General features: G+C 63.9%; 1 protein-coding gene across 9 annotated transcripts in view; it reads left to right on the forward strand.

Annotated features, from left to right (window-relative positions):
* FOXP4 (forkhead box P4) overlaps positions 1 to 24,158 on the forward strand; it is a 65,573-nt gene extending 41,415 nt beyond the window's left edge. For 5 of the 9 annotated variants that reach the window (XM_067310447.1, XM_067310448.1, XM_067310449.1 and 2 more), the window contains exons 4-16: positions 1,138 to 1,260; positions 3,215 to 3,301; positions 8,844 to 8,994; positions 9,371 to 9,575; positions 9,897 to 10,001; positions 12,781 to 12,868; positions 14,731 to 15,127; positions 15,218 to 15,294; positions 15,506 to 15,607; positions 20,678 to 20,799; positions 21,214 to 21,280; positions 21,422 to 21,588; positions 21,987 to 24,158. In XM_067310447.1, the coding sequence (XP_067166548.1) occupies positions 1,138 to 1,260; positions 3,215 to 3,301; positions 8,844 to 8,994; positions 9,371 to 9,575; positions 9,897 to 10,001; positions 12,781 to 12,868; positions 14,731 to 15,127; positions 15,218 to 15,294; positions 15,506 to 15,607; positions 20,678 to 20,799; positions 21,214 to 21,280; positions 21,422 to 21,588; positions 21,987 to 22,131 (1,836 nt within the window). In that variant the 3' untranslated portion in view covers positions 22,132 to 24,158. The remainder of the gene's footprint in view (positions 1 to 1,137; positions 1,261 to 3,214; positions 3,302 to 8,843; positions 8,995 to 9,370; positions 9,576 to 9,896; positions 10,002 to 12,780; positions 12,869 to 14,730; positions 15,128 to 15,217; positions 15,295 to 15,505; positions 15,608 to 20,677; positions 20,800 to 21,213; positions 21,281 to 21,421; positions 21,589 to 21,986) is intronic. The other 4 variants (XM_067310453.1, XM_067310454.1, XM_067310455.1 and 1 more) reach the window with 4 other exon arrangements.
* Positions 24,159 to 25,978: the final 1,820 nt, after the last annotated feature.

Consider the following 25,978-nt stretch of genomic DNA (forward strand, 5'->3'; position numbering starts at 1 on the left):
GTTGATTCGCTCTTGCATCGTGGTAGCACTCGGCAAAGCCCTTTCCCGAGCCGCGGTGCTGACGGTGCTTCGTGCCGGCAGGGAAGGCAGCCCCGTGGCAGCCTGCCTCGCAAACGGCAGCGTCCTCGTGGGCCCGGTTCCCCCGCCGCTGCCAAACCTGTTTGAGCTAAAGGCGCCCCAGAGCCAGCCTTGGGTGTGAGCGCGCCGCAATTAATAAATAACTCTGGCAAGGCGGCAGCTGGGGGGGATCGCCGGCGACGAGCGAAACTCGGCCCGCTTGCAACACCTCCCTCGAGCAAGACGCCTGAGTAAACAGATAAGCCTTTGCAATCGCCCTTGAAGGTCAGCGCGCTGCAGTGTGCTCGGGCGCCCGCGAGGCACCGGAGCCACTGCGCGGGGATCCTCTCCCCTCTCCCTTGGCCTCTTGGGGGGCCCTTGGGGCGGCAGCAGCCGGCGAGGTCGGCAGGTCCGAGTTGGAGAATTTGGGCATCACTTGGGCATCCTGGGGTTGGAAGGGGTCTGGTACCCAGGCTCTTATTCGGGCTCGGCTGGATGATGTTAAGTCGATCACGTTGTTGCTCTGATGGTCGCGAGAGCGGTCCCTGCTTTCCGAGGGAAAGGGAGCATCTGGGAAGGGGCCGGGGAGCCTTGGAAGCCTTGCTGAGCAGAGCCGGCCTGGGACCCGTCACCCGACACGTTCCCCCGCTCCCCGATGACCCGAGTCGGGGGTTGGCAAGTTTTCCTCGCCCTCCCTGCCCTTGGCGTGGTCATTACACGCGTGGCTGGTGTCAGCTGGAGGTAGAGCTTCGGTGTGTCTATGGAAAACCCGGAAACCTCTTCCTCCGTGCTCTGCTTCTCAAAGCGTTTGGGCAATCGGTATCTGTCCTGCCACCCGTGGCATTTCGGCAGGCGCTGCAATCCCTTGGTGCCGAGCCTTCCTCCGTCATCCCATTGCATCCCTGGTCATGGTCCACTTGCAGGGCGGTGGAGGGATGTCTCCGGGTGGAAAGACCGACCACCTTTCCCCTTTTCCTTGGCCGTGCTCCCATCTTTTCTGGGGCCCCGGGCCAGTGGGCGCGTGGCAGGTTTGGGACCGTAACCCGCGGCGCCCGCGTGACGTGCCGCTCCTCTCCGCAGGTCCCCGTGTCCGTGGCCATGATGTCCCCGCAGATGATCACGCCGCAGCAAATGCAGCAGATCCTCTCTCCGCCCCAGCTCCAGGCCCTCCTGCAGCAGCAGCAGGCCATAATGCTGCAACAGGTAAAGCCGCCGCGTCCCCCGGGGGCCTCCGCGCGCCGGCCGCATCCGGCCAAGCCGTTTCTCACCGGTGCTGTGAGACGTGCAGTTTGTCTGGGGCAGGCTGGGCCTTTTCCTCCCGTATTTCCTCGGGGATCGGGGATTCCCAGCGTGTCCAGCGCTGCGGGATGCAAAGCATTGCACGTGCTACCGGTGCCGGCAGAGCCCGCTCTGCTGCGCCGGGTCGAGGTCTCAGAGCGGAGCAAGCTCCGGCACGAGGGCCGGTTTGGGGCTGGTGCTTTTAGCAGGGAGAGCCGGGAGCCGGGGGCGTCCGACCCCGCCTGGCTTTTGGGGCAGGTGCCTGGGTGCAGATCCCGGCTTGGGCGCCGGGGTTCGTTTCTCACGGCTCGGCTCGGCTCCGCTTTCCAGAAGGCTCTGTCAGGAGGAAAAGGAGCGGGGAGGGAGGAAGAAGGGAGGAGAGGGAAAAAAACAAACCCTAAACTCCGAAACAAAACAGGCCTGCTTAGGTAAACACCTCCCGCTGGCGGGAGCGAGGGAAGGAGAAATCCCACAAGCATCCTCCCCACCCTTCCTCCTGCCTCCAGTACCTGTTTACTCCAAACACGCCGATAAGGAGTCAAGGTTGGCCCCAGGGAAAGAACAAAGGGTAAACACTACCCTGGGTGGGTCCTTCTCCGAGCCTCTTTGGAGCCGGATAAAGAAACACGTTTGACTGCAAATTAAACAACCCAGGCCGGAATAGCTCGCATTCTCCACCAGAAGAAAACCAAACATCACACCTCTCACCCCTGACCCAATGTTCCCGCGGCCGCGCTCCACCAAGTTGCAGGGACCCGGCTTTGATTGGCTTTCGGGTAAACACCGAGGCTTTCCAAACCTGTCCGCCGGCAGAAAAAGCAAAGTTGCTGCTGTCAGCGCTGTCAGCCCCGAGCTGATAAAGGCTTCCCGGCATCCAAAGGGGCATTCCGGAGGAGCCGGCGTCTCCCCTGCGCCGCGGGGAGGGAGGGAGGGAGGGAGGGAGGCCGCGGGGTCTCGCTGACCTCCCCGCGCCTCCAGCCCCCTCCCGCGCGCAGCACATCCATCACTAACAGTTTACTTAGCGGCCGGGGCCGGGGCGAGAGCTGGCGTCACCCCGGCAGGTCCCGGCGCTACCTCCGGCGGCCCGGGATCTTCTTTGGGGGATCGCGGAGCCGCTCGGAGTCGAGCTGCCCGCAGGGCCGGTCCCGTTACCGTCCGTTTTGCTGGCAAAGGAAGCGGGGTGCCGCGGGGGAGCGGGTTGCCCGCGCTTTCCCGCGAAGCAGGAGCCAGGTCCGCATCCCCCCACCATCGCCCCCGTGCCCAGATTTCCTCGGAGCGGCGTGGGCCGCGGCGCCAGCAGCGGGAGGCCGAGCCCGTTCCCGGCACCTTTCCGCAGCTCATCGGGAGCCTCTCCGGGGGGATCCCGCCCTGCTCGCCTGGGATGGGGCCGCTTCGCCGCCGAAACGCGGCGTTACGGGCCGGGACTCCCACCTCGACCTCCGGGGAGTTGCTGCTTCCTGGTGTTGCGTTTCCCACCTCATCCAACAGAACGTTAATTAACGAGCTGGGGGGCTGGGTGAGGGGGGGGCTCCCCGGCCCTGCAACTGGCCGCTAACCCGAGCTCCGGGGAACCGGTAATCGTTCAAAACGAGCAGCGGGTTCAGGGCTGTTTCGTTCTGGGATTCCTTGTCTTATTTCCCGTGGGGATCCAGCGCCTGGAGGCACCTCTAGGAGCACACTCCCAAGTTTTACTCTGCAACCGTAAAGGCTTCAGGGAGATGCTTTTCCTCTCCGCTCGAAGCCAAGTGTCTCCCAGGATGCTGGGGCTCCCGGAGCTGGCGTAACTCCGAGCACGAGGCTCGTGGCAAAGCCGGCGCTGGGCAGCGAGACCCGAGCCGGATGTTCCTGCTGCTAACCTGGCCCACTCTCTTCCTCCCAGCTGCAGGAATATTACAAGAAGCAACAGGAGCAGCTTCACCTGCAGCTATTGACGCAGCAGCAAGCCGGAAAGCAGCAACCCAAAGAGGTGAGCTCATCCCGCCGGGTGGGGGGCCCAGCCTGCGGCTGCCGGCGCGTCTGGCGCGCGGCGGAGGGGGCACCGGGGCGAAACGGGGCGTGCGTGCGTGAGTCCCAGCGCCCCGGCAGCGGGCTGGGAGCCAGCAACGTCTTCAGGACGATGGAAAAACCCCTTTACCCTTGCCGTCCTTAAGGAAAGGCCCTTTGGGGCGGGGAGGGGGATTCCCACGTCCGCCTGGCATGCGATGGGGCAGAGACAGGGGCCGGCTCGACCCTTCCCGGTGCCCTGGCGCTGCCCCGCTCTGGGAAGCGGGCTCCAAGCGTGCTCGCGCCAGGCACGGCCATCCCGATCCAACTAGCACGGCGGTGCCCCAGCAAGCACGAGCCCGGGAGCAGGGCTGCTCGGGTAAAAACCCCAAACGGGGCTTTTTGCGCCGGGAAAAGCAGTTCTAGCAAAACCAAAGTGCTGTGCGGAATCGTGCAGGTTCCAGCAAAAGGCTTTTCCGGAGGGAGAGGCTCGCACGGGGGCTGGTGTCGGCCCACCGCGGTTGGGTTGGCGGTGTTTTGCCGGGGCAGACCCTTTGCTGGGGAGGTAATTACGTGAGTGTAGAAGCATTTATGCTGGTACAGTTACATCAATCTCATATAACTGCATTTACACAACAGATTTTATTGTCGCTTCTCGTATTAACAGACTCCTAGGTGTTGTGTCCATCCTGGAAAACTCTTCCCCGTGGCCCAGTCTTGGCCGCTGCGCACGCGGGGCTCTGGGTCAGCCCTGCCTCGCAGCAGGGAAAGGGGCAGCAGTCGGGCATCACCCTTCGCTCCCTTTTTTTTATCTTATATATATTAGTACCCATCCCTGCCAAAGGGGAGCGCCGGGGGCTTTTCGTTGCAATCGTGTTTCCTGAAACGCCCCTCCGAACGGCTCCCTGCTTTGGGCTTGTCCCGTAGTTTCTCTGCACTTAGCAATTCGCGTTTGTTTTGAGGAGGAAAGCGTTGGAGCACGTGCTTAGCTCGGGGCCGCAGCCCCTGTGCCCGCGGCGCGCTCCCTGAATAGGGAGGCTCCAGCGTCCCGGGGTCGGAGCCGGCGCCCACTCGAGCCTTCAATAGACTTTGACCCGGGCTTTCATTGCGGATGTCGCTGTGTTTACCCGGAGCGCGCGGGGTCAGGCTTTATCGGAGCCATCTCCAGGAGCTGGAGTGGCTGCGTGCGCTCGAGGAGCTGGGGAGGCATAAATCTGAGCTTCCTCAAGGACTTCCCTCTTGGCTGCGGATATGTTATATTGCAGCCACTAACTCTGATATAATTAAGCCCTAACAAAGGGCTTCCTTAGCGCGCTCCCGGTTTAAAAAGTGCATATTAACTTTTAATGAAATGCTACAGAGGAAACAAGAAATTGATCCCCGAAGGAGGCCGTAGCCGCTTGTTGGGGGAGGAAGGGAGATCGGCGAGCGGTGTCGATACGTGGGTGCGTGTCCGGCTCCGGCGTCGCTGCAGCCCGGCCCGGAAACCCTCTCGCTCGCGGGGCTTTGCACGGGAGGGTTTGCGCTTGCCAGCGCGGGGCTTCCCGGAGAGCAGCTCTCACGGCATTTCCCCCGTGGGAAACTGTGCGAGGGGCAGCACCGGCATCTCCGCGCAGCTCCGGATCTCCCGGGGGCAAACGGGAGCGAACCGTGGGAGCCCCGTCAGAGCGTCAGGGCCGGCGCAGGCTGCGTCCACCTGCTCCGGCCGGCCCTGCGAAGCGGGATCAGCTTTCCCCCAGGAAATAGCGGCAGCTGCTATTAATACAGCCTCCGCTGGCCAGCGGTACGTGCCTGCCGGGACCGGCGATATCGTCGTTTCCCCCAGCGGAGCCGGGAATAGCTGGGGCGTCTCGGATGCCGCTGCGGAGCCGTTCCCGGCCGGCGTCGGCTCCTTTGCGGAAATCCACGGCGGTATTTGGTTACAGGCCGCAGCGCCGTTGGTAAAGGGAGCGCAGCGCGTTCCTCTCCTCCCGCTGCTGATTTCGAGGAGTCGCGTCGGAGCGGGCGCGAGCGGGCGGGAGCGGGCGCCGAGGGGGATCAGCAGGTGGGAATTGCCACTGCTGAGCGGGGAGCAGCGCTCAGCGGGCGCCGCTCAGACCTGCTCCCTGGGAGCAGCGGCGGGAACGCCGCGCCGCTGGAGACCCCCTGGAGGGGAAGAGCAGGAAAAGTGGGAGAGAGGAGGACGGAAAGGTATCGGAAGGCCATGCCAGAGCACGTCCTGTCCAAGAGGATGCAGGGATGGGCTTCGTAGGCATGCTGGCGAGGAGCTGCAGACCCGGAGGGGGGGCGGCGGGAGCCGCAGCTCCGGGCCCGGCCGGGGGGTGACCCTCGCGCCCGGCTGCCCCCGCGCAGCGGTGCTGCACCTTCCAGCCCTTCCCAGAGGTTTCACTTTATCTTGCAAGGGTGAAACCCCGGCAAAGCGAGGGCCGGCCGAGTCCTGCGTGCCGGCGGAGCGCGAAACTTGGTCGCCGGTGGGATCTCCCGGGCGGCTGCAGCCCGTCCCGCGCCCTCGTGGCAACGGTGCGGCAGCCGTGATTCCCTCCCGGCTGCTCGCGCTCCGTAAGGACGGCGCGGGGGTCGGGGTGGGGGGGGGGGGACGCGCGGGCTCCCTTTGTGCTTGCAAGGAGCTGCCGGGGCCTTTCCCGCTCCCGCGCTCCCTCCCTCCCTCCTTCCCTCCTTCCTTCGGCGGCAGTGGCCCCCGCGTGCGGGGCCGGGGAGGGGGGCAGCGCGCGGGGCCCTGCCTGGCGAGCAACCTCGGCGTCAGCTTAATGAACTGCTCCTGTCAGTCCGGAGTGTCACGCCGAAACTCCTCTTGATGTGCTCATAAATCAAAGTGACGGCGCCTCTTACCCCGGTAGCTGCACCCAGTCATCTGCGGCTAATGTAAACAGAGCGCAGGCGGAACGCGTTAAGGGACCGACCCCCCCCCCCCCTTTGCCGGGGAAGGGGGTCGGGATCAGAGGGGGAGCGTGGGGGGGACGCGGGGACCGAATCCGGGATCCGGCCCCTCTGCACGGAGAGCCGGCACGGCCCGATGGGTGCCGGTGACTGGCAGGGAGAGGATCGGTAATTACTTTCTTTGTGTTTTAAGATTTTTATCTGCGCGCAGATAAGCTTCATACTTCATTGCTTCTGCCCGCGCGCTGCACCGCGACCTCGGAGCGCCAAGGTGTCCGGAGAAACCCGGGCGGGGGAGCCGCAGGGGAGCCCGCGGGAAGCGGGGAAGCTCCCTCCTGGAGATGCCGGGAAGGAGGAGCGGGGTGCAGTGGGAGGACCGCAGCCGGGCTCGGCTGAACCGCAGACCGCGGTGCCACCACCATCCTAACGGCTTAACGCGCTCCCCATTCCCTCCTGCCGTGCCACCTGGGAGCGCGGCAGCGTTTGGCTGGCAGGAGCCCAGGGAAAGCAGCGCAGAGTCCGGCGAGGGGAGGAAACGCCAGTCCCGGCTCCGGTTTCCAGCCCGAGCCGTGCCGGGGATGCCGCTGCTTGCGTTTCGGCCCTGGGGCTGCGCCTTCTCCCTGCGTGCTCCCGCAGAGGCCAGGTCTCCTCTGGTCCCGCGCGCAGACACCCTCCTGGTGCGTCTCGTGGCCGGAGAGCGAGGAGGAGTGCAAGGCTTGCTTCCTCTCCGGCCAGGAATAGCTTTGCTTCGAGCCTTTATCTTGGAGCATCCGAGGTGCAAGGCTTGGGGGAAGGCGGGCAGGATCCGGCCCTGGAGGCGGCTCTCGGGGGCAACTCTGCAGCAGCCGAGGTGGGCAGCAGTCAGCGCATACCTCTGAGGCTGAGAAACCAGATTTAAACACTCTCTGTGCCCTAGCGAGACCTAAAATCGTGCCTTACGTTGCGGAGCCCAGCGATTTTGCAGGGTAGCGCCTGGAGCCTCTGTTCTTGCCCTCCAATTCACAGAGCCAGGGCTGAGGGAGGAGGGAGAGCGCGGGAGCGTCGGCGGCATCCACGGGAAGACACCCCCTGTCCCCGGGTGACCGTGTGCTCGCTGAGCGCTGGGTCCCGCTGCTTTGGGTTGCAAGGCCGTGTGCAAATCCCCAAATCAGCTGGGTTTATCAAGGAGAGTCTTGCGTTCCTTGTGGAGCAGAGTCAGAGCCAGGCCTGGATACGCTGGGTGGGAGCAGGGCAGCGCACTGGGACCCCGCGGCCCCTGTGCACCAGGCTGGCAGCTCGGGGCCCGAATCCCCACGATGCTCCGACCAAACCGGGAGAAAAAAGGACATTCCCCTCTGCAGAGCTTTTGCACTCGAGTTCAGAATGCAAACTTTGAAAATACTTTTCCCAGGGCCAAGCAACGGGACTGCAAAGCGCCTATCGCCAAGAGAGATTTGGGTGCGGCGGGACCCTCCCTCCTCCTGCCTGCCCGGCTCCTTGCGCCCTGCAAACCGCGTCTGAGCGAGCAGGGGGGTTCGAGGGGTTACGGAGACGGCTGCCCCGCTAATGAGAGCGGCCAGGCCCGGGGCAGCTCCCCTCTCGTGGCCCGGCTCCGATTAGCAGCTGCCTTTCCCCATCCCTAATTGAATTCTCTCCCCTTCAGTTAATTCTCATGGATTTCTCGGGGCCTCCCCAGAGATCGGTCCTGCCTAACGAGTTTAGGGCCGGTTATGCCGGTCGCGGCGCAGCCAGCTCCAGGGAAGGCTGGCAGAGCATCCTGCCCGGGCAGCAGCTGAGGGCGCGCGTGGCTTTTTCGCGGGGCGATGCCAGTCCCGGCGAGCTGCGGGGCGGGTGGGTGCTGCCGAGCACGCAGGGGGACCGGGGTGCTCGCGTGGAGCAGCGATCGGGGGGAAACGCAAAGGCAGCCGGCGGGAGTCGCTGCCCGGGATGCCGCGGAGGCTGCTGATGCCGAACGGGGGCACGGGCGCTGGGGGGCAGCAGGATTCCCCCATCCAAGGGCAGCGGCCATTCTTTGGCCGCGGGGAGGCCGGGCGCATTCCAGGATGCGATTCCACGAGACGTCCCCACGGTGCCAGGGCCTGGCTGTGGAAGCTGCCCATAGCTGCTGATGGTTTGTTTTCCGCCCTCCCCACCCAGAAGGGGCTCGAGGTAGTTATTTTGGGCAATTAAGGACCATTTCTCTGCTGGCGCGATGCTGTCGTGCATGCAGACAGCACCAAGACCTCCGCAGGGTGCAGGAGCCCCCTCTCCATTCGCGGCGGCAGGTGCTGTGCCGCGCTCCAGGATGCTCGGCGAGCGCCTCGGAGCCTCCCGCGTAGGAGCCCGTGGCTGCCGCTCGCGGGAATCGCAGCCTCGCAGATGGAGCTAGAGCTCTGTGTGCTCTGAGCAAGCACCCGGCTCCGCTCGCTCCTTCTCTTTGCCTTTTTTTTTTTTTTTTCTTCTTTTCCTCCCTCGCTTCCCCTCCTCTTCCGATAGATCAAAGCCTCTGCCTGGCACGGCCATGAGCTGAGCAGGCCCCGGGACGGAGGTGTGCGGCTGCTGCCGGACACCCAGCCCCTGCCCTCCCTGCCCGGCTTCTGCTGCAATGTCGCAAATAATAACGCGGCTTTTTCCCTTCCGTCTCCCAGCAGCCGTTAGGGAATAAGCAGCTGGCCTTCCAGCAGCAGCTCCTGCAGATGCAGCAGCTCCAGCAGCAGCACCTGTTAAACCTGCAGCGGCAAGGGCTGGTGAGCCTCCAGCCGGGCCAGGGCACCGTCCCGCTGCAGACCCTCCCGCAAGGTAAGGCGCCGGCGCGGCAGGGGCTCGCCGGCTGCAGCCGCTCTCCGGAGCAGCCGCTGCTGCCGCGAGAGGCTCCCAAAATAGCAAGGCTGGTAATTCCTCCTAGGAACAGGCTGTGGCTGCATTTTTAATGCGCACAGCTAAAGTTTAGGGCCCGCGTCGCTGCCGCCTGCTGCTCCCGTGCCCGGGGGATGCGGTTCCCGCAGGCGGGAAGGAAGTTGGGGACGGGTCTCCTCTCCTGGGGGTGGGGGAGGCCAGCGCCGGCGGGGAGCTCGGCTCCGCGGGGCTGGTGCCGGGCTGCATCCAGCGGTCCGTGCCGGCCGCCCGGGGCTGCGCGCTCTGCTCACCGCGGGGCGTTTTGCCTCCCTCGCCGCAGCCGTGTGCCCCTCGGACCTCCAGCAGCTCTGGAAGGAGGTCACCGCCACCCAGCCTGTCGAAGACAGCATCAAGCAAGAGGGCCTCGACCTCACCACCAACACCTCCAACTCTACCTCGTTTTCGGCCGCCAAGGTCTCGCCTCCCATTTCCCACCACTCTCTGCCCAATGGACAGAGCGCCATGCACACGCCGCGAAGGGACAGGTAGAGCCGCCTTGGGCCCTGGCCCTTTTGCTTCACCCCCACCCTGGAAAAAGAGGTCCATCTCTTGGATCCGCGCTCGTGGGGTGGGAGCAGGGTGCAGCCGGCAGGGCTCTGGGCTGGGGGCCGGAGGGGTTTCAGCCCAGCTCTGCTGCTCCCGTCGAGGGAAGGGAGCTGGGGCTGCGTTCGCCGGCCCTGCAAGGTTTCCCGCGGGAGCGTGTTGCGAGGTTTCCCGCGGGAGCGTGTTGCAAGGTCTCCCGCGGCACCTCCGGGTGCGCTGAGATGCTCGCCGCATCCCTGACGGGCCTTTTCCCTGCTTTGCAGCTCTTCCCACGAAGACAACCCCGGCTCGCACCCCCTCTACGGCCACGGGGAGTGCAAGTGGCCCGGCTGCGAAACCCTCTGCGAGGACCTGGGGCAGTTTGTCAAGTAAGTGCCCGCGGGGACCCCGGAGCTGAGCGGGGGCCACCTCGGCCGGCCCCGCGGGAAAGCGGGGCGACGAGCACGGAGGAGGCAGCAGCGGGCGCGCAGGGAAGCGAGCGCCGGCGCGCGGGAGAGGAGGAGGCAGATGGCAGCGCGGCAGCCCGCTGACACCGCTCGTGGGCTCTGGCGCTGACTGATTAACTCCGCTGTCTGCGAGCCCTCCGCTAGCGTCAGGGTCAAACAAATTGTTTTCACGCTTCGTCAGAGGTTTACTTAATTAGTTCATTTGCAATTAGATCTCTTTGTAGCCGGGATTTTTAGCAAAGACATCAGAAGGAACTGACGGGCTTTCTTTTCTTTCCCGGTTTTCCCCCCGCCTTGCTCTCCGCGTGTCTGCTCCGAGCGGCTGCTGGGGGCTGAGACGCGCTGGGTGCCGCGCGCTTGGGTCTGTCTGCGTCGAATCGGGCGGCAGCCTTCATCCTCGGCAGCCTTCATCCTCACCAGCGGCGAAGGGCAGAGCCAGCAGCTGCAGATGCAGGATGGGCTCGGGCTGTAGGAGCGGGTTTATCCCAAGGGAGAAGCTGGGCCGGGAGAGCCAGGCGTTGCTGGCGCTGCCGAAGCAGGGCTGGCTGGGGAGGAGGAGGAGGAGGAGGAGGAGGAGGAGGTGCCGAAGGGAGGGTTGCGAGGCCGGGGGAGCGTTGCCTAGTGGCTATCAACCGTGCTAATGAGTCAGGCTCCTGCCGTCTCCTTTCTCTGCCTCTGACTCACTGGGTGAACTCAGATAAGGCATCTCCTCTCGGGCTCCCCGGGCATGTTTACATGGCACCGGGCAGATGAGCAAACCCAGATTTGGAAGCCGGAGCTGGGTCGCAGTGCCAGCGGAGCAGTCTCGGCACCCCACGTGCAGATCTCGGCCCCCACTTAAAACTCGCCTGGCGTTTCCCCGGCACACAGCTCCAGGCACCGGGCTTCAAGCAGAGGAGGACAAAAAACAAACTTTCCCAAAACCCCCTCGTCTGGAAGCGCTTGCGAAATATTTCTGCCCCCTCTCTGCGAACGCGTGTGCCTGTCTGGGGGTGGGAGGGACGGTCAGAAACTTCCAGCTCCGCAGCGCTTAGCCCCGCTGCGGCGTGGACCTCGCTTTGCATCCCGGGGAGCAGCAGCAAGCCGCCCCCAGCCATGCAGAGCGGGCTGCACGGCACGGTGCAGCCGCTTGGAGAACCTCGGAGGAGGAGGAGGAGGAGGAGGAGGAGGAAGTCATTTGAGCGCTGGTTTATAAAAGCCTGCGAGGGCCCATGTGAGACGTCTCTTTTCCCACTTCAGCGCGGCGTCGTGTCTCTCGATAGTTTTTTTTTCCTCGGAGGAAGGGCCGAGCCTTCGATCCGCCAGGCGGAGCGTGAGGAGCAAACACCTCGGTCCATCCGCAGCGCCGCGGAGCCTGGTGATGGAGCCGCTGGGGCGGCTTGCGCAGAGGCAGGCTTGGCAGCCGGCGCCGGTTACCTAACTTGTTTTTGCAAGTCGGGGCTGGAAGTTTCTCACAAACAGGCTGGCTGGGGAGCCTCCCGGTGTCTTTCGCATCCAGAACGAGGGTAGATGTTCTTTGGATGACTTCTCCTGGGATGCCTCCGCAAAAACATCTTGGTCTTGGTCCTGCTTGGGAGCTGAGAGCATCTAGAGACACCCAGACAGCTGCTGTTCCCACCTCGCCGTCGTCCTGGGTTTCCCTGCTGGGCAGAGGCATTGCCTTCGCCCTCAAGGAATGGGGCTTCGTCAGGCGCCAGGCTGAGAACTCGCAAACAACGTACACGTGTGGTTCAGAGCCGGTGACTCCCCCGGGCACGCTCGCGCAACGCGCTGGGGCTCGGGGTGCCGGCGGGGACGTGTGCTGCCCCGTTGCTTTGCCAGGCTCCGCCGTTTCATCCCCCCGCTCCGGCAGGAGAAGCCGCAGCCCAGGGCAGCACCCGCTGGCCCGACGGCGCTTTGCATCCGGCTTCGTGCTCGGATTGAGCAAGGCAGAGAGGAGCCGTAGTTTGCTGGGAAATGGTTGGGACGTGGCCGCCGGCGTTAGGGGGCCGTTCGGTTTGCTTCTGCTGCTCTGTGGGGCAGCGAGACGGTCGAGCACGGGGGAGGCAGGTCGGGGGGCCGGGGCCTCGCACCAAGGGGTGCTGCTGGCTCCGTGCGAGCCGCGTCCCTGGGCGCTGTCTGCTCCGCTCTGGCCTGGAGCTTTTCCCTCCCGGAGAAGGAGGGAGGGTGGCAGAGACCTAACGTGCTCGTGTTTGTAAGGCACTGAAATAGGATGAGGAGCACCTCTGCCTGCAGGGATTTCCTTGGAGGGTGCAAGCAAACCGCCACAATGCTGCCTTTGTCCCGGAAACCTGCTCCTCTGGTCCTGGCAGTCCTGCTCCCTGGTCTGGGAAGCCGGATTTCTCAGGGAATTTAAACAAACCAGCTGCTGCTCCCCAAAACCGCAGGCCGCGTGCTGGCCGCGGCTCCCGGCGCATCCCCGCAGCGGCCGCCTGCATCCCCCAGCGCTGCCCCGGCTTGCCCTCGGACGCAGGGACCCAGGGAGCAGGCTGGCCCGGGCACCGCTCCCGCCTCTGCCCCCTTGCCCTGCTCGGAGGCTGTCGTGGTGCCTCAGTTTCCCCGGGTCGGAGCGCTCGGGGCAGCGGGAGGGCGGCTGCGGGCGCCGCTGCCGCGCCAGCCGGTCGGGGCTGATGCCAGGTGCGGCCCCGGTGCCGGGGCTGCGTTTCTGGCCCGTCCAGAAAGCCGCCCTTCTCCTCCGCAGACACCTCAACACAGAGCACGCGCTCGATGACCGAAGCACGGCCCAGTGTCGAGTCCAGATGCAGGTGGTTCAGCAGCTGGAAATACAGGTAGGTGCAAGCGGAGCCTCGAAGGACGTAGGGTTGCAAAGCGGCATCCTTTCCCGCTCCGCGTGCCGTCGGCTTTGCCTTGGCTGCCCCCTGCAAGAGGGGGATCGCGAGGACGGGGAGCACTAGCAGGACGGACGGGTGGACGGACGGTGTCCCGTGTTGTGGAAAGGGCTCGTTTTAAGCATCCTTCTCAAATGGTGGCACTGCCAACCCTGCGGGGGTCAAGGATTTAGAGACCTGCAGGACCCTCAAAGTGCTTCTGCCTCCGATACCAGCATCCCAGCAGAGTTACGGCCAGGTTGGAGGACGGGTCAAGCTGTTCCTCCTGCCTGGAGCACCCCAAATGCTGCCTGTGGGCCCCTAAAGAGGAGATGGCACAGGCCGGTAACCCGCGTAGTCCATGTGTGTGTCGTGCCGCATGGGGTACGCATGCCCGAGCGTGACGGCGCGCCGCGGGACGCGCGCCCTTCTGCCCCCAGCGCCAACGCGAAACCCTCCTCCGGCTGCGGCGGAGAGCTGCAGGCTGGCAGCTCTTTGGAAATCAGGCCACTTATTTAGGTGACTAAGTACAGTCTTTGGAGTCTAACTTTAGGTTCCTATTTTTGGAAATCTCATTCTTTAAATAGCGCCTTTCTCACCATCTCTGACTCCCCAAAGCGCCTAGCATAATTTGGTTAATAGAGAAGGGAGGGGGGGGAAAAAATGGGAGGAAATGGAGGTTTTCACCTGAACTTTGGAAGCCATCAGAGACCGAGGGGGCGACGGCGGGGGCCGCAAGGGAGAGGGTCCCTCAGTGGGACGGGGCGGGGGGCTGCGAGCGCTGAGCCCTGTCCGGGGTCTCCAGCCGAGGGTGCTCAGCGGAGCCCCGGTCGCGTGGCAGTGCCGGAGAGCTGCGGTGCGGGTGGGGGGCGCGTGAATTGAGCAGCGGGGCCAGTGATGTTTTGGGCTTCCGCCCCGGACATCTCTGCCTGCCCTTTCCTGGCAGCCACGAGAAGTGGTCCGTGCCCGCCAGCCCGCGCCGCGGCGGGGATCATCGCAGGCGAGCCGGGCTCCGGGCAGCGCCTGGCCATAATACACCGTAGCTCTGGCAGCCGCCGGCGGGAGCTAAAATATCCAGGGATAAAAACGGAGGGGGTGCACAGCCCGCACCGGGAGCGGAGGGAGATTGCAAAGCCGCCTGAGTCAAACCGAGTGATTGCAGCCCGTTCCCGAGCGCTCGCTAAAGCGAAAGGTTGAAAGCAATTACTGGAGCTTAAAGAGGGAGGGAGGAGAAGGGGAAAGGAAAAAAAACCCTGAAGGACTAGCAGAAAGCCGTGCGCGCGGAGAGGAGAACCTGCCACCAGAGCTACCAATTATAAAGTTTTCAGCGCGGAGCTCCCGCTGTGTCGGTGGAGAGCGTCTGCATCACGAGGGGAGACCTGTCAGCTCTAATGAGCGCCGCGACAGCGCGAAAGCATCGGAGCTGCGCAAAACTTCCAGCAAACTCCGCGCCGGCTCCTGCCTTTAACCCCTTCCTCGCCCCGCTGGCGGCGGGGGAGCGGGCGGCGTGCCGGGAAGCGGAGGCGCCCGCGCTTGAGGGGCCGCGGCGGAAAGGGAAGGTGACGTGAAGAGAGCCGGTGTCAGCTCCCATCGCCTGCGCCGAGCTCAAAACCTCCCCTGGTGCCACAGGGAATATTTCACCCTTCTCCGCACTCGGGGGAATAAACGTGCAGGGTGGGGACGCAATTAAAGCGATGTCGCGCGTCCCGGTGGAGGGACAGACGGATGGACGGATGGTTGGTGCCCAGGGCATCCTTTGGGGCATCTCCGCAGGTGCCTCCTGGCAGCGCCTAACCGCCTCTCTCTGCTTCCTCCCTCCGCAGCTGGCAAAAGAGAGCGAGCGTCTCCAAGCCATGATGGCCCACCTTCACATGAGACCTTCGGAGCCGAAGCCTTTCAGCCAGCCTGTAAGCGCTCATGTGCGTTCACCTCCCTCCCCTTGCACATCTCCTCCGCTGCTCCCCTTTCGGCACCTGCCCCGGTGCCGGTTCCCAACCGCTCTCCGTTCCTCCGTGCAGCTGAACCTGGTCTCCAGTGCCACCCTCTCCAAGAGCACTTCCGATACGTTCCCAGACGGCTTACCTCATCCCCCCACCTCCGCCACCGCTCCCATCACCCCCCTGCGGCAGGGCCCCTCCGTCATCAGCTCTTCCACTTTACACAACGTGGGGCCCATCCGCAGGAGAAACTCGGAGAAGTTCTGCACCCCGATATCTTCAGGTGAGCACCTGGTCCTCCTTCACCCCCGTCGCCAGGTCCTGGAGCGCTTGCCTTCATCTCCCGCCCCTGCCCCTCTTTTCCCCCCTGCAGAACTTGCACAGAATCACGAGTTTTACAAAAATGCGGATGTCCGGCCGCCCTTCACGTACGCCTCGCTCATCCGGCAGGTGAGTTGCTCCCCTTGCTCCAGGGTTCGATTCCTCGCCCTGCTGCGGGGCACCTCGGGCAAAGCCCGCTGCCTGCATAGCGGGAGGCAAGAGCAGCCCTGGGGAGCCCCAGTGCCAGCTGAACCCGAATTGCTGCACCTTCTGCAGCGTCGCACGGCAGGCGTGGGCTTTCCGAGTAATCCCCTCTTTTTCCCCCGTTCTGATTTCCCAGGCCATCCTTGAGACCCCAGACAGGCAGCTAACGTTGAATGAAATCTATAACTGGTTCACGCGGATGTTCGCCTACTTCAGGAGGAACACAGCCACCTGGAAGGTAAAGCCCGCTCCGCTCGGGGCTGCGGCGGGGAGGGGGTGCTGCCCGGGGAGCCGGCTCGGCGCCCGCTCTCTGCCTTGGCTGGCCGTTATGGGAAACACTCCGTTTTCCTGAGTGACTCTGTGCTAAAGGACAGTCTTGGTTCAGATGTTTCACCTTCCCCATAAGAGACTTTCCATCTCCTGGGGTTGATTCTTCCAGCTGGTGCCACCTGGCTTTGGTTTTCCAGCCCTGTACGTGGGCTGGATCCGGGCACCCGACTGTGCTCTGCTTTGGCAGAGCTGCCGAGATGGGGAGCTGCCGGCCCGGAGATGGTGGCAGGGTTTCTGGGCCACCGCTGTGCCAGCGTGCTTCCTCCTCCAAATGTCTCGCCCAGCCATGACCCATCCCACTCCAACGCGTGACTCTGAGCAGAGCTCCTGGGGGCAGAGGAGATGATTTTGCAGATAAATCCGAACATTTTCCTCCCAAGGCGTGTCTCTGGACTTCAGGGAGGTTTGGTCTCGCACGGGGCCGCTGGGGAAGGTCTGTGCTGTAGGACACAGCCCGGCCCACAAAGGTCTGCGCTGTAGAAACTGGCACCTTTCTGCAGTCAGGAGCTGGCGCTGGAGCAGAGCCTGCACATCTCAGCTCCAGGAGAAGGGTAAAAGGGAAAAGTGAGACACTCGAAACAGAAAATAAGGTTAATGATAACCTGGGGGCTGGTGTCACTGCACACAGCAAATCGCAGACGCCTCCACCAAGCTGTAAAACGCTGGGGCTGGGTCTCGGGAGCAGCCGTAGCTGGCGCTAGGCAGCGGATGCTCATCCGGGAAGAGGGGAAGGGTGGTGAATGAGGGGTATAGGATAGCTCAGGGTATCCTTGGTTTATCTTCCATCCATAAAGAGCCTCATTTCCCCCTTCACCTCCTGTCTGCCCTGCGCAAGGTCTTTAGTCTCGCAGCGACCCCCTGCAAGGTGCCGTTGCGGAGCAGCACGGCTCTGGCTTTTCCTGCACCTTGTTGGCACCAGCAACAGGGACGTGTTCGAACCGCGGAGGGACCGGGGAGCTCAAGGGGCCCCTCTTGGCTTTCCAGCTCCTTTTTGCCGTTCTTTAGAGACCTGCCTGGGTGATGGAGAGTGAAAGCTACTGTTCAACACCTCCTGCCTTAGTGCAGGATATTGGGAATATTTCTGTCACCAAGGACCTGTTTGTAACCGCTCTGGACAGATGTGCATGAGTTGTCCAGCTTTCTAGGGACAACATGCACAGGAGATGTTTCTGTTCTCATTTATTTAGAAATTACCAAATCTGAGAGAACTGAAAAAAAGCCACATCTCAGATGAAAGGGATAGTTGTGAAAGGAGGAGTTATTGCCCCGACCAGGCAGGATTTATTTATTGTTTCCTGCCGCCTGCGTTTGCTAAGGCACAACTTCCTTCAGCTCAGGATAGCATGAAGCAAGGCGATAAAGGGGAAACAGCAGGTTTAAAACTTAGAAGTAAAAAAAACAACCTAGAATAAACAAGATGCAAGAGGGACTCTGGTGCGTTTTGAAGGGGTTAGGAAGGAATTGATTATTCCAGAGCCCAGCATTGCTCCTAAAGCCCGGAGCCGATCCGAGCAGGAGTTTGGCTCTCTCCAGCAAACTCTCCAACATGTGGGCGAGTAGCAGGGGTTTCGGCTCCCGAGCGCCCTGGGCCCCGGCGTCCCCGCTGCCACGAGGCCCCTCGCTCCGGCCCGGCCCATCCCGGGCATCTGCCCTGCCGTCCCACGCGCTGGCAGAGGAGCAGGCGGGCGGGCGCAGGCCGTTTTGGGGCCTCGGCGCGGCCCTGCGTCGGTCTGGAGTCCCCCTCACGGCACGCGGGCAGTATTGCAAGCCGGCAGCGCGGCATGCCGAGCTGGGAATGCCGCCCGTCCCGGGGCTCCCAGGCCGCTTTCTCAGAGCAGGGAGGGAACGGGGAGCCCTGTCCTCGCTCCGTGCCTCAGTTTCCCCATCTGCAGAATGAAGTAACGACTGCTGAAAAATGCCTTTTTTCCTTCCTTTTTATTAGCCGAAAGGAATAAGCGTTTGGGTTTTTTTTTCCTTCTTTGTGGCTAAGCCACATCCCGCACCACCGAGATTGCAAAGCGAAGGGTTGACGCGGCAGAGCGGGGCTTCCCCCGGCCCTTTCATCTCCCTTTGTGCCGCTCTGTGTTCTTTCCTGTTCAGAAGGGTTGGGAGGAGGTTAAAAAGAGTGGGAGGCGGTGATTCCCCTCCAACTTTCTGTTTTCAAGGCCAGGCTTTTTTAGAAGGTTGGGGGGGGATATGTAGGGGAAAATAACGTATTTCTGCTCTGGTTTCTCTGCCCGTTCGTACCTTAGCGGCCCTGCGGCGCGAGGCCGGGGGCCGCAGCGATCCCCGGCACAGCGGGCAGGGGCAGCGGGGCCGGGGGCAGAAAGCAAACATCATTAGAAAAGGCAAAGATGAGAAGCAAACAGAGCAGCCGCGTCTGGCGCTAAACAAATACTCCGTGGAAATACAAAAGCCGCATCGAAAGGAGGCAGGAGGCCGCTCCGGAGGTGAGCGGGAGGGCTCCCCGGTCCGGTCCGGGGCGTCTCGCCCCGCGGCTCTCCTCCGCATCCCGGGAGGAGCGCGGGCTCTCGGGGCCGGCGCCACGGCACAGGGCATCAGATCAAGCCTCCCATGCGCCCCTGCATTTAGCTCCGAGGGGGCTTTGCAGCGCTGGGATGCTCGGGAGGTTTAAATAATCCCGAGGCTGCTGGTGGGCTCAGCTCCGGCGCTGGCAGGCGCAGCTGGAGCAGGGGCCGCGGGGAGAGGAGCGCTGCTGGGTTTATTTTTTTTCACCCAGTCCCCACTTCTGTATGACTTTTCCAAACGCCAGGCTGCGCGTGGCGTTCGGCTTTATTTCATCTCCGCTTTTGCCTTTTGCAAATACCCGCTGCAGCCTCTGAAGCAGTGGCTGCAGAGGGGGGGACGCCTTTACGGAGAGCGGCGTTTGGAAGAGGAGCCCCCTGCAAGCGCAGGAAGGGCAGCGCGGGGCAAGATCGATCCCGGCGGTGCAAAGAAGTCCTGTGTTTGCTAGCCGGGAGTTCAAGGGCAGCGGCAGGATCCCGGGCCGGGCTGGACGTCAGCCCCCCAGGGCTGGGGCAGCCGGTGGGACCGGAGGGTTTGCAGCGTGGCGGTGCAAGGGCAGAGCGAGGGCTGGGGAGGTTTTGGGCTCACTGGTGCTTTATCGAAGGAGGGAGAGAAGAGGCAGAGACGGGCTCGGGGCAAGGTGCCTGCCGGCAAGGAGCCGGGATGCCCAGGTTCGTACCTTGGTGTTGTCACCAACGTGAAGGCAAACCAGTTTCCAGGTTCCCCTTTGGATTTGCAGCCCCTCGGGACGTTGGTCCAGCCGGTGCATCTCTGTGCAAGTACAAGCCCCAGCGCCCAGGCCTTTCCCTCCTTCCTTGCATGCTTTGCAGCGGTGGGAGGCTTGGGGAGGCAGAAACGGGCAGGAGAGAGGACCCCCGGGCACCCGGCGGTGCGCCGAGGGCATCGCCCAGGTCGGCTCCTGGCCTGTGCATTCCCTGTGCAACCCGCTGGCATTCTTGGCTCCCCGTGCACCACGGCTAAAAATCGGTTTAAACAGCCCCGACTTTGCCTGAACCTCTTTGCACGAGGAAGGGGAAAGTCACGGGAGCCTTTTGCAAAGTTTCCCCTGCGGTCGGTGTCGGCACTCGCCCTGCAGCGCCAGGCACGCGGCACGACCCGGCGGGCGCAGGGGGCACGGCTGTGCCGGAGGATGGATGGGGAAGTGGGGAAAGAGCCAAGCTTTGTTTGGTTTTGTCCCTAAATTAAAAAAAGGGAGGGGGGGCAGCCCAATTTGATGAGTTTCCGGGAACTCTGACACTTTCCAGCACGGGGAGGGTTCAGTCCTTGTGTCTCCTTTCGCCTTGTTGTGTTGGCCAGCTCCTTTGTTTATACAGCCCCCGTTCGACCTTTTAAATTGCTGTTAATGTTTTAGCGTAACGAATTAGTCTCTCATCACGAATCAGGACTCGAAATAAAAAAAAAAACTGAAAAAAAAAAACCCTCCGAGGCCAACTTCCTGAAATTGGGGTCATTCTCATTTGCAAGGCAGAGAATCTGAGAACCTTAATGCAAGGAAATTTATTCAAAGGCAGAGCCCCGGCATGATTAGGCCCTTTGTAATTATAGCTCGGAGAGATTCCACTCCAGCCTCCTGCCTCCCTCATGGATTAGCAAGTGAGTCGGAAAAATACACAGGATTTAATTAGAGGCAAATTAAAATTGGTAATGAAATAGGGGCAGTAGCAAATGGCAGGGAGTTGGAAGGGGAAAAGGGAGCCGGTATCTCTCGGGGCTGTGCTGTCTGCCTACGTGTGTGTCTCTTTATTTTACATTTAGAAATGTAAAGATGGTCGACGTAAAGAAGAAAGGGAGGGAATGGACCAAAAAGGGAGGGGGAAGGAAAAAAGAGGGGAAGAAAGAGTAGCCGGCTTCGCCCAGCGTCTCCGAGTGAGCCGCGGCAGGGACGAGCGAGCCAGGCTCTGCTCCTGGGTCCTTCCCGCCGTGCCTTGTCCCGCTCGCTCCCCGTCTCCCGCTGCTCCTGAGGCCCGGCCGAGGCGGTGGCGGCGGGTGCTCGGCTTTGCAGGTCACCGCCGTGGAGGGGGGACGGTGGCTGGGCTTGTCCCCAGCCCCGGGGGGCTGGCGGCGGAGGCAGGGGGTCTTGCGGGGCCGTGCAAACCTGCTCCCGCGGCCGCGGCAGGCGCCTTGGGCGTTGGGGACCCGCCGTGGGCCACGGTGGTGGAAGCGGGCGAGCGGCCACCGCTCTCCATCCCGGTCCCGAAAGCCGGTGCCGAGCCGCTCCGCATCTCCCCGCGTAGCAGCTCACCCCGGGGACAGTCCCAAGCGGGGTCCCGCCAACTCGCTGGGATAACTCAAAATCCCAGCCGCGAGCGCCCCGCAGGGCTGCAGTGCCGCCCCACCGGTCCCCGTCCCCGCTGCTTGCCGGGCGCCAGGGGATGGCGGGGCTGGGCGCCGGGGCCGCGCCGCTGCAGCTGGCCGCCCGCTCTTGCCGCAGAACGCCGTGCGCCACAACCTGAGCCTGCACAAGTGCTTCGTGCGCGTGGAGAACGTCAAGGGCGCCGTCTGGACCGTCGACGAGCACGAGTACCAAAAGCGAAGGCCACCAAAGATGACCGGGTAGGTCCTCCTCTCCCACTGGGGCAAAGCCGCGTTCGCGTCCGTGCAGCCGGCCTGGCCCTCCGGCTGCTCCCGGGATCCCACCTGGATCCGAGTGTGGCCACCACGAGCCCACTTCTTCCATGCCTTTGGCACCTGCAGTCCCCTCCCTGGTGCTCTCCCATCCTTAGCGCTTCCCCGATGCTCCTCTCCTCCTCGTGTGCCTTCTGCCCCCCTCTCGTGCACCGCGGCAGGGCAGACCCCGAGGTGGGGACACGGCTGGGCAGCTGGTTCCCGGGCTCCGTCTCCTCCTGCTTCCCTACTCGCGGGACCTGGGTGCCACGGGGAGGGGGCCCTGCCGACGCCGCCCTTCCGTAGCCTCGGCGGGTCGCAGCCAGCCCAGGTGCACGTCTTTCTGCTTTCTCTCTTTCGCAGGAGCCCGACTTTAGTCAAAAACATGATTTCGGGACTCGGTTACGGAGCACTTAATGCCAGTTACCAGGTAAGGACCCTCTGCGGTGCCAGTCGGCTCCGGACACCCTCCGGCTGTCCCCACTCGCGTGTCTCCAGCTCTGGCTTTCTCCTGGCCGCTGCTGCCCGGGGAGGGGGGTGTCCCACGAGCCGTGACCTGTCTCCGTTGCAGGCTGCCCTCGCGGAGAGCAACTTCCCCCTGCTGAACAGCCCCACCATGATCAACACGAGCTCCGCCAGCGGCATGCTGCACGTGGGCCACGACGACGTGAGCAGCACCGTGGAGCAGGTGAACAGCAACGGCAGCAACAGCCCGCGGCTTTCCCCACAGCAGTACAGGTGAGCCGGGGCCGGGAGACGGCCGGGGACGAGGGACGCTGGCGTCTCCACCGCGAGGGAGTCGGTTCGACCTTGCCGCAGGCATCACTGGGCTGCCGGAGGAGCAAAAGGACGGTGGCGCTAAGGGCTGGGGGCCCTTGGGTGTCTGCAGAGCTTGCGCGTCAGGAGCTGCGCGTTGCCTTGGGTGGCTCATGTCCCCCAGGCGAGGGGCCGTGCAGGGGCTGCGGGGTTCAGGCCACCCCGCGGTGGGGTGTCACTGGGACCCAGGTGCCCAGCGGAGAGGTTTGTGGGGTTGTGGCCACCTGGACCAGGTCCCCAAGGCTGAAGGCCACCCCATGCGGTCCCTCAGCAGAGCATCTCCCTGGGCTTTAAACCCCGGCTCCCTTCTCTCCCGCTAGCCATCCAGTGCACGTGAAGGAAGAACCAGCCGAGGCCGAAGACGACAGCAGGCCCGTCTCTCTCATGGCCACCACCAACCAGAATGTGACGATTCCCGACGACAGGGACCTGGAGGAGGAGCTGCCGGTGGAAGACTTGTCCTAAGGACCCCTTCCTCCTCACCGAGGGGCAAGCACTTCCCACCCTCCCCAGCTGGAGACGAAGCAACGGCTCCCACCTCCTCAAGGTGACCTTCGGCGTTAACCTCTTTCTTAAAGGCACTTCCACAAAGCAAAAGGGTTTCCTTGGTGCAACCTGTTGCTGATGGCACGTCCCTCCTCCTTCCCACTGCCCCGTGCCGCGTCCCCGTCCCGGTGACTGACAGATTCCTGCAACAGGGGACACGCAGAGATACAAAAGCCCAAGAGCTGAACTTTTTCTTCCCCTCCCTTGGTTAGTAACTGGTGAACGAGGATGGTAGGTCGTTTCTGTCCGAAGTTGTCCCTCCTTCCTTCCCGGCATCCTCTGCTCCGGCGCGTAAGGAAGGCACCTCCGTCCCGTCCCCCCTGGCAGTATTGTGGTGGGGACCACGGGCCACGGGCTGTGCTCTGCTCCGCTCGGGAAGATGCAGCTCCAGGATTTCCCCCGGACACCCGCTGAGCGACGCCGCGTGCAGCCTGGGCGGCCTCGGAGCCTCGCGCCTCTGCCGGCCGCCGTCGCCCCTCGGAGGGAAGGCGATGGCAGGACCCCCCCGGCGCGTCCCCTTCCCAAGGGGGTTTTGCACTAGGAGGAACCTTGAACCCTTCCCAGGCGCTGCCTCCCACCAGCTGGACGGCAGCTTTGGGGGAAAAAACAGCAGAAACCGGGGCGAGACCCCTGCCGCGGCCTGGAAGACGGGCGTGCGCCGCCGTGGTCCTTCGTTCCATGGCCGGGAAGCAGGTCGCCTCCGGCTCTCCCCGCCGCATCGCTGAACCACTTGGAGACCAGAAGAGCCAACCTGTGTTTGCCATTGGCTCCGGTCCCTGCCGGGAGCCTGGTGGCACCGAGGCGGTGATGGCCGAACGCCACCGCCGGGCGGCATGGCCGCGAGCCCGGCTTTCTTCTCGCTGTCGGAAGTGGAGAGGGCGACGTCTTTCCCGCCCCGTCCCATACTGTGAAACGCCGGGAAGGTGGCGTGGGGCCCGGGCAGCGGAGAGCGACGCGCCGGTCCAAGGCGCGGGTTCGAATTCAGGGAAAGGCTCCCGCGCCCGGTTCCTCCTCCTCCTCCTCTTCCTCCTCCATCTCCGAAGCCGTGGAAAGTTCTCAGAGGGCGAACGCCGAGCGCGGCGGGCGCGTCCGGTGAGCCGTCCTCGCTCGGGTCCCCGAGCGCCGCCGCCTCGGCGTGACAGCGATGCCGCCCGGCGAAAGGGGCCCGTGGCCGCCCGCGCCGCCCCGTCGCTCCCAAAGCAATACGTGCGCCCCGCGCGGCTCGGCCCCCGCCGGCCGGCCCCGCTCCCGCCAGTCGGGACGACCGCAGTCCGAGCTCTCCCTTCCCTCTTTTTATTTTTCCTTTTTTTTGTGTGTGTGCGTGTGTGTGCGCGTGTGTCCGGATGGGAAGATACCAAAAGATTTCTAGAGACAAGACGGTCCGTAGTTCAGGTGAGCAGATGGTGTTCATGCCAAAAAGAAATGTTAATAATAACGAGAACGATGCAGCCAAACAGCCCTCTTCTCCCTGCGCTTTTCTTTCCTCGCTGGCCGTTTGGGCTCCCGTTCCCGCCTGTGCCAGGCTCCTGCCGGCAGGGCTCCCGCGGCCCCGGGCACGGGCGCAGCCAGCCATGACTTCCGATGCCTCCTGGCCGGGAGCGTTTCCGTAGGCTTGGACCCTCTTCTTCCTCCGCCGCTGGGTGCGGGATGCGACTGCGCGCTGGAGCAGCCGCGGGACGGGAGCTCGGCCGGGCGGCGCGCGGAGGCGGCGCGGGATGCGCTCCGGCTGGTGTTCCCGGGGCCATCCCGGTGGGACGGAGGGATGGAGGATGGAGCGATGGAGGTAGAGATGCTCTCGTTTTCGAGCCCCGCTGCAGCCCTTCCCGCAGCTGCGCCCTTCCCTCCCCGTGCCGGGGAAAAGCCGTGCAGCTGGGGGCGTCCCCCCAGTTAAAACGCTGGCAGGGCTGGAAGCGGCATGCGCGGAGCATCTCCCGGGCTCTGCATCTCGGTTCATTGCTTCTGGGGGACAGAGCACCCCCAGCGCCGCCGCGGCAGGCGGAGAGGGGGAGATCCCCCGGGAGATCCCCCGGGAGCCCCATACCGCACCCCCAGGGCGCCCTCGGAGCCCCCCGCGCCGACCTCCCCGCTGCCCAAGGGGGCTACCGAAAAGCCGTCGGAGCTCCCAGCGCGCCCGGCGAGCGGCACAAACCCTTCCCCGGGCTCCCGGTTGCGCCCGCGGCGGCGGCAGCGCGGGGCCTTCGCTAGGTGTCTCCACTGGACGCGCGTTTCTCCGCCAGGCTGCTCCCGCGCTTCCCTCGCTCGCCGGCTGCAGCAGGCTCCGGCCGATGCGGGTCGCCCTGCTCCCCTCCGCTTTTTGGGGCCCTTTCCGCCGTTCCCCGTGCTTTCTCGCGCCGGGTGGGGGGGGCAAACGCCGCCCTGCTGCCGCCGCTCCCCAGCCTCAGGCCGTGCCGCCGCCATCCGCAGCCTGCTCCCAAATTGGCTTTGCCGTTGACCAAAGACCCTTCTTGAGGCCGGAGGCGTAAACCAAATCTCGTTAGATCCGCGTGTGTGCGACTGCTGTATTTCGTGCAGCCCCCCCCGACACCCCCCCCCCCGGTCGCCACCAGCCAAAGAGCGAGCGAGCGAGGCAGGAGGCTGCGGGAATTTCCCCAACTCGCTTCGTTTCCTTTTTTTTTCCCAGTTTCTTGATTTTTTTTTTTTTTAAGTTATTCTTTTGAACAAGTTTACAGCTGCCGTGTGTACGCGTTTATGAAGGTAGGCCGGAGTCGTGCATTGCTGCTTTGCTGCCCTGCGTGGCCGAAGGTACGCGGGGAGGCGGGCAGGGGCGGCGGGTGCCGCCGTCCCCGCGGGGGTCCCGGCTCGCGTCCCTCTGCCCCCGCCCCGGCGCTGCGCTGCCTCCCCTGTTTCGCCCCAGCAGCTGCGTTGCCTGCGTCAACCCGCATCTTTTTTTTTTTTTTCCACCCTCCCTGGGAACCTTTTCCAGAGGATGTGACAGAGCTGCTCTTTCAAGAAGGGCTTTTTTCCCCATCTTGTGGGGTTTTTTCTTGTTTCATCCCTAGAAATGCTCCCTCCCACCCCTCTTCCCCTTTGCCACAGGCGGAGGGTGCCGGCAGCTTGGGTTTTGGGGGGATGCAGTGCGCCCTGCGCACGCTCACCCCGGGACATTGCAAGCGGGACGGAACAGGCATTGCTGTCGGGGACACGGGGACCCTCGGGTGGCAAAGAGAGGTGAAAACCGTCCCGTCCCATCCCAGTGCTGCGCTGGGGCTCTGCCGGCTCTGCAAGCAGCTGCCTAGCTTTTTCCCAGCGCTTCATCAAGGAGGGAGGAAAAGTCACCCGTTAACGGCCGCGCCGCGTCCCCGGAGATGGCCCAGCTCGGGCCGGCGGCAGCGTTGCCAGCCTTTCCCTTTTGCAACCAGCCGCGCGGCAGCAAGGCCGGTGTCACGGGGAGATTGCAGGGGTCCGGGGCCACCGCGGAGCCCCTTGCTGCTCCCCGCCTCCGAGAGGCGCTCGCCGCCTTCCGTCTCCGGCCGAGAGCGGCTCGCTGGCGCCCGGCGCCCTGGGTGTTTGCCTGGTGCATCTTGCCCGCTCTTTGCAGAGGGACGATGCCGACTTCAAAAAAAAGGGGGGAAAAAAAGCCCCATCTAAGCCGCTCCTTTCGCCTTACCTTCCTCGTGCTCCGTGTTTGTTTTTTTAGCAGTGGTACAGCCCCCCCCCCCCCCGTTGCGTTGCATCGGGTTGGGGGCTTTTGCAGAGGTACAGACACCCCCCCCTCCCCAATTCCCCCGCTCGCCAGGGTGGTGCT

This window comes from Apteryx mantelli, chromosome 25 (genome assembly GCF_036417845.1).
Source record: "Apteryx mantelli isolate bAptMan1 chromosome 25, bAptMan1.hap1, whole genome shotgun sequence".
Lineage (NCBI taxonomy): Eukaryota > Metazoa > Chordata > Aves > Apterygiformes > Apterygidae > Apteryx > Apteryx mantelli.